Source organism: Lactuca serriola, chromosome 2 (assembly GCF_051521515.1).
Source record: "Lactuca serriola cultivar US96UC23 chromosome 2, Lser_US96UC23_V15, whole genome shotgun sequence".
NCBI classification, from domain to species: domain Eukaryota; kingdom Viridiplantae; phylum Streptophyta; class Magnoliopsida; order Asterales; family Asteraceae; genus Lactuca; species Lactuca serriola.
The window spans coordinates 2,121,267-2,131,171 of NC_136409.1; the positions used below are offsets into that span (position 1 = coordinate 2,121,267).

At 39.8% G+C, this 9,905-nt stretch overlaps 1 protein-coding gene across 1 annotated transcript; it reads right to left on the minus strand.

Moving 5' to 3' along the window:
- Positions 1 to 6,064: 6,064 nt before the first annotated feature.
- LOC145085886 (Chlorophyll A-B binding family protein) lies at positions 6,065 to 7,834 on the minus strand. Its single transcript, XM_079023567.1, has 5 exons — positions 7,643 to 7,834; positions 7,132 to 7,298; positions 6,864 to 7,010; positions 6,566 to 6,791; positions 6,065 to 6,476 (listed from the first exon to the last, which is right to left on the minus strand). Exons 1-5 carry the CDS (start codon positions 7,772 to 7,774, stop codon positions 6,168 to 6,170), a joined length of 981 nt encoding a protein of 326 aa, XP_078879693.1. The 5' UTR covers positions 7,775 to 7,834; the 3' UTR covers positions 6,065 to 6,167.
- Between the last annotated feature and the right edge of the window lie 2,071 nt (positions 7,835 to 9,905).

The window sequence follows — 9,905 nt, forward strand, 5'->3', positions numbered from 1 at the left end:
TACCCACTAATTTTAATATTTATAACCTAACAAACTTAGACTAACTATGCACTTATAGGCAGTATACCTAGTCAGATTACAGTATAGCTTAGGTAAGTCGGGTGTCGATCACAGGGAACGGTGGATTAATTTAATATATTTAATTATAGGTTACAGGTTACACGAAAAGAATAAATAAATATCAAACTAACAATTAATTAACTACTCTCGATAAACTAACAGGAAAGCAAATCTCTTCAGGTACTTTGGTTTAGACAAATTACACCTTTAAAACATAGACAATTGCATACACAAATTCATTTATTCATATTCACCGATTCCTAAAATGATTAGATTCGCGTTCACTGTAACTAATCCTTTAGCAAACAAGTTAATTCAAACAGTGATCAGTTGGTTAAACTAACATGCTTCCTAGTGTTCAGTTCGTATCAAGCAAGACCTGTAAATATAGTTAATCAAATTAGACATTTAATTAACCTCTTGTTGATGGTCATCAAACAAGGCTCACACATTAACTTACTTATTCTCAAGTTAATCCTAGTTTTACATTCGTTATTTCTAGACTTATAATCTCGATGGTCATCAAAAGTCATAAGAGACAAGCAAATCAAGCAGATGTTCATACAGCTTAATTCACTTAACAATTAACAGCAAATAATCATCATTAATACGTAAGGATCCTTTAACAAGCTTGGCAAGATAAATTAAACATAAATAAACAATTCAATATAGCAATTAGTCTAATAATCAAAGCTTCATTCAATCATAAACACAAAGTAAAAGGTTTTTACACCCAAATCAGAAACTAAATACAGAAAAGTACCACAATAGAATGCTAAACATGGTCACGTTAGCAACCCATATGATTACCGACACTTATCCGCTCTCCAACCCTTCCGATCTCCGCTCCCGTTAGCTTAACGGCCTTCCGGCCGCCTCCTAGACCCTCAAAACAGCAACTATGAAGTTTTCTTGTTGCACAAGTCGAAGTGGAATATCATAGATTATGAAAATAGTGGAATGATATGGGGTATTTATAGTTGATGGAGATGGAATTATATGGAATATTAGAGTTGGATTGGAATAAGGAAACTAATGTGGCTTAGGGATTAAGCAAATAAAGATAAGGAAAGTGGTGCTTGGGGAATAAGTAACTTGGAGGGAATTTCCGTCCAGCTTTTATGCTTCATCTTCAAGGCCGATTTTGGATAAGATAAGTGTCGAATTAGCCAAAAGTCCCTCTCACATAAGCCGTAGGAAATTTCGTCTAGTTTTCAGAACATTTTGAATCTCGTCAATTGGACTTGTGAGTCATCAGATATACCCGAAACACTGAAGAGGGGTCAATCTGCCAGCAATATCCTTTTTGCATCTTTTCAGCTTCATTCTCTTCCTTTTGCATTCCAACTCCCATTTTTACTGTAATTAAATATTTCAAAGCATATTAAGTATATTTTAGTTCTAAATAATAATAATAAAGGCTAAAATATTAAGATATGTTTCACATAAATGTATATAAAAACACACATATCAGTACCTCAGATCTAGGCTATTAAGGATCCAAAAAGCCATAAAGTTTATTCCAATAAGTTGTTGGTGAAGCCCCTTGGTCAAAAACACTAACCCTAGAGTGTTTTAAGCCCATATCTCTTTGGTTTCACGTAAGTTTGCAACTTTACATGAGGAATAGATTTGGGAAGAGTAGATCTATGAGTTGGAGCCCCTGCATGGCTCGAAAAGCCACTGAATGGATTAAGAACTGAAGCGACTCGGCGAGTCACATGGGTGGACTCGGAAAGTTGGATGAAGATGGGCATGGACTCGACGAGTTGGAAGAACAACTCAGCGAGTCTGTTGAAGATTGTCATGAACTCGGCGAGTCTGTTCTTGGACTCGGCGAGTCAGGTCGCAAAACACTAACCCCTTCTGGTTAAGGTTCAGATCAGTGAGTTGAATAGTGACCCAGTGAGTTGGATAGGATAGGACTCAAAGATTGTTGAACTCGACGAGTCTTGGGGTGACTCGGCGAGTTGGGTCGCACTGTGAGAGTTCTGAGTATATATACTCGACGAGTCAAAGGACTGAATCGACGAGTAAAGTCAGCTAGAAAGATTGACTTTGACCAGAGTTGACTTGGCTTGGCTTCTAGAGTTCAGTTGGAACTAAGTGGTATATGTATTGATATTGGTACCTCGGGGAGCTAGTGGAGCAGCGGTTCAGAGAATTGTCGGTCAGCAGCAAGAGGGTTATCAGCAAGTTCAGTAGTGCAGGTGAGTTTCCCTTTGTGAGAATGTGTCTACGGCCCCAATGCCGGCCCATGTAGTTATGAGTAGGAAGACACGGGAGTTAGCCCCAGGCACTGTTTGCTAGTATGATATTCCAGACCAAGGTCCGATGTCGGGCGGGTGCCCAAGGAATGGTTTGCATGATAGAGTATATTTGTTGTCTATGTGATGCATGTATGTGCCTAGTCGGAAGGTGAGTGTGGGTGTGGTCCCGTACCTCACCAATAGCAGAGTATGGACGGTGTTCCATATCTCATTAGTAGCAGAGCATGGGCGAGGCCTGAGATAGGCATGGAGTGAGTGTAGGCATAGGCTCGTATCTCACTTACCGTAGGAGCTTGGACGTGGTTCCATGACTCACTAGTGACAGGACGGGGGCGAGGCCTAAGGACAAGAATGCAGTAGGGTATGTTCAGTTATGTATTATATGTTATTTTGTACTATATGTGGTTAGCGGGCGGGGCCCAGAGACAGGCGGGGCCTAAAAGAAAAAGATATGTATCTGAGCGGGGCTCGAAGCCAGGCCGGGCCTGGAGCGGCGGGGCCGTTGTAGCGGGCGGGGCTCGAGGTAGGGGCGAGGCCCGAAATAGCGGGCATGGCCCAATATATGTTGTATGTGTTTGTGCAGGGTATGTGGTAGGTTGGGGAACTCACTAAGCTTCGTGCTTACGGTTTTCAGTTTTGGTTTCAGGTACTTCTGGTAGCGGAGGGAAGAGCTCGGGGTGATCGTATGGCACACACCATTAATTAGTCAGCCCATAATGTTTTACTCTGATCATGAAATATGCTTTGGAATTAATACTCTGAATTTATGTTATGACTTATGATATGTTTTTATGAATATGACTTTGATAATGATTTAAAGAAAAATTTTGGTACGGATTTTTGGGGTGTTACAAATATTTAGAGACACTCTTTGTATGGGGTTCGATGAACTATCTACACTCACCATAAAAGTTAGAGGTATTTGAAGGACCAACCGAATCTTAATATACGGCAATACAGATAGTTGGATGTAGTAAATGATTATGATTACGAGATCATGTACCACCCAGGGAAGGCCAATATGGTGGCCGATGCTTTGAATCGTAAGGTTGCAAGTTCATCCATCCAGGGTACCTGTTTGAGGATGCCTGTTACTTCACCTTTGATGAATTCAATCAAGAAGGATCTGGTAGAAGGGTTGAAAAAGGAAAACTGGAAGACCGAGCAGATCAGAGGACATGTTCCCTTATTTTTCAAAGATAGCTAAGGGTTATTAACTCATTGTGGTAGAGTCTGAGTTCCGGCATCGGGTGGGGTGAGGCAGACGGTTTTAGAGGAGGCGTATAAGTCAAAGTTTTCTATCCACCCAAGGGCCATAAAGATGTACACAGATCTGAGGTTGAGGTATTTATGGCCCTGCATGAACAGGTAAATAGCTTGGTTTGTAGAGCAGTATTTGACTTGTAGGAAAGTCAAGTTCGAACATCAAATTCCCCACGGCAAGATGCAACCCTTACCAATTCCCATGTGGAATTAGGAAGATAATACTATGGATTTCGTCACGAAATTTCCTAGTACAAAAATGGGTTTTGACTCCATATGAGTCATTTTTGATAGGTTGACCAAGAGTGTGTATTTCATACAAATTGCCAAGAGTATCACTGTAGAGAAGTTAGCTGATATCTATCTCTGGGAGGTAGTAGTTCGGCACGGGGTCCGGGTATCAGTGATTTCAAACCGGGATGTACGGCTCACCTCCCAATTTTGGAGGAAGTTACATGAGGAGCTGGGTACTCAAATGCACTTTAGTACAACATATCAGTCTCAGACCGATGGCCGGAGTGAGCGGATGATTCAGATGCTCAAAGATATGCTACGAGCTTGTGTGTTGGATTTTGGAGGGAGTTGGGATACTTACCTTCCACTGACTGAGTTCTCTTACAACAATAGTTATCATGTAGGTATTGACCGACCACCATTTGAGATGTTGTATGGAAGGAAGTGTAGGACTCCGGTTTGCTGGGGGAGTCGGGCATCAAGTCGTGGGTAGTGTAGAGGTTGTACTAAGACCACAGAGTTGATCCAACAGGTGTGTGATAAATTGTTGGTTGTGCATAGCCGACAAAAGAGTTATGCAGATCGGTGGCGTTCGGATCTCAAGTTTCAGGTGGGAGACTTTGTGCTGCTAAAGGTGTCGCATTGGAAAGGAGTATCCCATTCAGGAAGCAGGGCAAGTTGGGCCCCATATTCATTGGGCCATTCATGATTTCAGCTCAGGTGGGTAGGGTCGCTTACCGATTGGATTTTCCTGATGAGCTCATCCAGATTCATAACACTTTCTATGTGTCTCAGCTTCGCAAGTGTGTGGTTGATAAGTATGCACTCATTCCTCTTGATGACATTCTGGTTGATGATTGCTTGTATTATGTCGAGAGACCGGTGGCGATTTTAGAGCAAAAGATGAAGGCTTTACACAATAAGGAAGTGTCACTGGTCAAGGTCCAGTGGCAGCATCGTAAGGGTTCCGAATGGACTTACGAGCCAGAGGCGGAGATGTGAGAGCACTACCCATATTTATTCACGGCAGTGGCCTTCGAGGGCGAAGTTTAGTTTAAGTAAGAGAGAGTTGTAATACCTAGAATTCAGGTATTCGTTTTAAACCTTGAGTTATGTTTAATTTGCAAGTGTAGTCCCCGATGGCAAATTCGTAAATCTGAAGTCCTCTAGAGTAGACGGGGCGTACACCCTCATACCCAGGGCGTACACCCTCGTATGCAGGGCGTACTCCGGAGCGCCTTAGAATGATGTGCGTACGCAGGTACGTAGGGCGTATGCAGCCAGGGTGCAAACCCTAAATTTTAGGGTTTGGACCCTATTTAAACATATTTATGGCTTCATGCACCTTCTTACCTTCATCCTCCCTCCTCATTTCGAAACCTTAAAGAGTGTTAGTGCATTGTGAAGCTTGTTAAGCCATTTTTGGTGCCATTTGGAGCTTTTGGAGTAGATGAAAGAGCATTAAAGTGGTGGTATTTCACTTAAGGCTTTGGATTCAGCATTTTGTCGCCCTTGTGCACCTTATGGAGGTAAAAAGTTTCAAACGTGATGAAGAAATCTCTTGGATCTAGTTTTTGCTCAAGTTGTTTCTTTTTTTGTCCTAAACTTAGTCTTTACGAGTAGAAAGTACTCCAATGCATTTGAGTTGCCTTTTCAAAGGTTTTAAGGGGTCTTAATTCATAAAGTTGGGTTCTTGGTCACTAGTTTCCCTCCATACAAGTGCTAGATGGTCTTAATAGGTTAAGAGACTAGATGGTCTTTTTACTTCCGATAGCACAAAACGTTGAGGCATATACGTACACTCTTTTAATATTATATATAACTTTTCTCAAATTAATAAAAAAAAATTATGAAAAACTTGTCCCTCTACCAAAAAAAAGAGTATCAAAGTAGTGTTCCAAATGTCAAAAGAAGCATCATGGAGATCGGCAAACAGCAGTCCGCGTTGTTTCCACTGTTGAAAAAGAGGTGCATGTGGACTGAATTTGCAACCGCAAGAATGTCACATGTTTCAGATATGTAAGAAAAGCACATCGAGCACTATGCGATACTTGTTGCTAGTGCCTTTTAATTAATAAATTACATCATTAACCCAATGAAACTTTCGCTCTTGCCACCCTTCAATAGGGTAAAAATTTAGATACTGCACATCATGTTAAGTTAAGAATAAAATCTTCTATTAATTTGTTTTATTGGTTAGGTCACTTTAAATTTACCTATATATTTTAGAAGGAATCTTGAGAAGAAGCCAGTTATATACACGTCTAAAAAAGAGAAGAAAAACATCTTTTTTCTTGTACACCCACATATATAATACGTAATAGTGGAAGATGATAATCTTTACTTGTACATAGACCCAAGTATAGATAGTATGTTATTATGCATGGGATCAGAAATATGGTCAACAAGATTCTGCAATGGTCCTTTACCAGTCAAAGCCGCTTGAACATAAAACCCCAACCATCCAATCATCGCCAGCCGTCCGTTTTTAATCTCTTTTACCTTCAGTTCCTGAAAACCAATCGGATCTCCAGAAAGATTCAATGGATCAAAGAGCACACCACCTGGATAATTAACATCACCAGGAAGATATATCCCTAATGGCTCAAGAGCCGCTATCCCACAATATCTTGCATATTCTGGCCCAACCTACATGTAATTAGTAACATTTCACTACTTGGATGTGTTGAAAGCTCAAAAGTAAAAGATGAAGGGTTAATTAGTAAGAGTAGTTATACCATGAGAAGAGCTTGACAGATTGCTATGACGATAACTCCTTGACTTCCAGCAAAATGGAGTCCTGGGATACCAAGGTAATCCAGTGTCTCACCTTGAAGCTTTGAGTATCCGACTCGCCACCACACAGGTTCTACAAAATGGAAAGCGCCTACAAGATCTAGTAACTCTGGAATTAGGGCACCAAGTGCACCAAGCATCGCCCAACGTGCATGCAATATTTCAAAACTGGAAATACATAATGAAATCATGGAATTAGTGACACAATTTTGGTGAATTTTATGAGGGAGAAGAATTTACTTGTAGTATTTCTTAAAAGCTTCAGGATCTTGGCTGAGGCCCGCAATGTCGAAGCCATAATCGCCAGGGAGTTCGCCATCAAGATAGGTAGGATATTCAAATGGAAGCGGACCAAGCCACCGAGGCCTCTGTTTTCCATACCATAAGCTGTCAAATCCAGATGAGATTTTTAATGCAGATGTAAAAGATGGTAACAAATCAAGTGGATATAAGTTAAAGATGAGATTTTAATACCTTACCATGGATCATGTATGTATATTACGATTACCTATCCTTTTTTGCTTTTTCTGATAATGCTTTGTACACTGAAGCGTTCTGAACAGCAGCTTTCTTTTTCTCCTCCATACGTCTCTGCAGAGTCTCGCCAAGGGGACTGTTGGCGATAGCTTTAACGGCAGTGAAAGGAATAGCTGAGAAAACTAATACTCCAGCAAGCTATTAATTAATTCACAGAATTCAAACAAAATGTCAGGAGAAATGTGTTGAATTAGAAACCCATATGATGACATGCTTGTTCAAGTATTATTTTTTGGAGTAATTAGGAGATTGTAGGAATATTTAATTTACTGTATATTATATATGCCCATCTATTCCAATGAGGGTAGGAATAGAGATACAGCTACAGAGCTAAACCCCCTAATATAGCGTAGATTATTCTTGAAAATCAAATGTAGCATATTCTATCTCCCGAAGAAGCCAGATGGTGTGTATTGATAATAGATTAAAAATCGTAAGCAATATAAGAAATAATATTCCAATCAAAATCAGAAACCAGGTACCTCTTGCCATGAAGCTCGGTAGCGTGTGAATTGATGATCGCCTGAGAAATTGTATGATTTGGAAGGAAGCAGGCTGCAGTGGAGTCCAGCGGTGGAGTTACTGGAGGTGGAGGTGGAGAGGTGAAGAATCATATTTTGGGTTCGGGGGCGCGAGGATGACTGGTTCTCGTTTGCTGTTTTACATGGCCAAGCTATCCGGATATTATAACATGCGATGCACGTGATATTTTTTCATATATATTTCATGTATTTATTATTGACTTAGAGTGTCTTAAATGGAGTCAATGTAGGTCTTTTTTTAAAAATAATACATCGTTCAAAACGAACATTTCAATCGGTTTCAAGGTTTATGTGGAAGTTAATCGTATAAAACTTACGAAATTAATCGTGTAACACTAACGACATTTTGTGTGTGACAGAATTTGAATCATTTAACTTCTATATATAATTCTGCATTTCAACCACTAGGTTTTCATCTCACCGACAAATTTTTGAAGAGCTTATAAAAAGTGGCTTGTACTATTGCTCTCACTACATAATACCAACTATTTTTTATTTTATTAAGAGTTAATGACTTATAAGGATAGCATACATACATTAACTACATTTAGTCTCTTGTGTCTTTTTTTTGTATAGGTATGATCACCCTTATGATTGTTGTGTAGGCTTATGTTGAGTTGGCATTACATGTGGCATATATAGTCCTTAAAACCTTGCCCTTTAACACAATGTTTGAGACTCACGATATTTTCCCTAGCTTCAAGCATTTCTAAGAAAAATGTTGAGTGCGTCAAGCTTCTCTAAATCTGGCATATGGAAAAATGAAATTCTTTATGATTGGCGCCTCCCAACTTGAATCCAGACCTCTAGGATAGAAGAAAAGTCTTGGAATAAGGTTTAGAGTATTCCCTAATTCAATGGTATTTTTCGAGTTTGGCTACTTCGAATTTGAGTGTTAAATTCTTGGTTGTTGGTAACTTCTTAACTATTGTTTTTTATACATGAGGAATCAAGAGGAAAAAATGATATTATTGGGAATGGATTGATCCATAACCAATGAACACTGAAGTTTGCTAAAAGAAACATTATATAATGTGAATTGTGTAACATCATGTTTCGAGAAGTTTCTTATTTCGGTATTGTAGACTATAAATGAATTGAATAAAGGCATTAGGCTTCAAGTGAATGGGGTTTAGACCTTATTGGATGTTGATAATGTTGGTTAAGTGATTAAAGCCTTCGACTTGTGCTTTGAAGAAAAAAGGTAAAATAAGAAAAGTAATATTACGTGCTTCCTGCATAGATTATAGTTTTTAGTTTGACATGTATTAAGTCAAAAGTAGTTAGATAGGATTGTGGGACTCATCAATACCTTTCCGTGCATATAAACATCGCCGAAAACGAAGTAAAAAAAAAAGAAGTTATAATTGTTTGAAGTTGGAATGGAATTAGGTGAAAACTCATTCTTACGAGGTGAGAAGCATATTCTGTAACAATGTAACATCCCAAACTTCAGAAATATGATTTAAGGGCTTAAAGTGTAAATTGAGGAAGCTACTCGATGAGTAGGTGCGATTACTCGTCGAGTCGGAGCGGGTTCTGGTCGCGAGTTCAGTGACCAACTCGCCGAGTCGGCAGCTGGACTCGACGAGTTGGTGCTAGGAAGAGAAAACCCTAATCTTAGGATTTTCACCGTAGTTAAAGGACCTTAAGTCCTCACCTCAGCCTCTTTGTTACCCCCCCCCCCCCCTTTGAGAGTCAGAAAACCCTAAAATTGTGTGTGAGCCTTTGGAGTGAGCTTCGAAGCTTTGGAAGGAGATTCTAGCAAAGAAGTCTTGTAGATCAAGTGTATAGCATCAAGGGACTCATATAGATCCAGAATCTACTTCAGTTTGGGCACATTTTTGAGGTAACAAGTTGTTACCTTGATCCCTTCCCTCTATATCAACTTATGGATGGATTTGGGGCCATTTTAGTATGTTTAAAGATCCATTTCAGGTTATGGGTCTAGATCTGAGGTTGCAATTTCAGATCTAGACTTGCCTTGGTCCAGGAAATCATAAAGCATCAGCCATTGGTTTGGTTGTGAAGCATTCTTGCCTTAAACCCTAACCCTATCTTGTTTTGGGCCAATAGCACCTTGTACTCACGTAAAGTTGGCAGCTTTACATGAGAGTCATGCCCTAGGAGGATGGATCTACAGTTTGGAGCCTCTGCATGGCTCAAAAAGTGACTGTATGGATGAAGGACTAAAGAGACTCGG

Bases quoted from the DNA above. Each gene is read 5' to 3' on its own strand.
- LOC145085886 (XM_079023567.1), bottom strand. From the start codon at position 7,774: ATGATTCTTCACCTCTCCACCTCCACCTCCAGTAACTCCACCGCTGGA. The intron at 7,011-7,131 runs GTAATCGTAATA...TGGATTTGACAG, and splicing joins GAAAAAGCAAAAAAGGATAG to CTTATGGTATGGAAAACAGA. The intron at 6,792-6,863 runs GTAAATTCTTCT...ATGTATTTCCAG, and splicing joins GCTTTTAAGAAATACTACAA to TTTTGAAATATTGCATGCAC.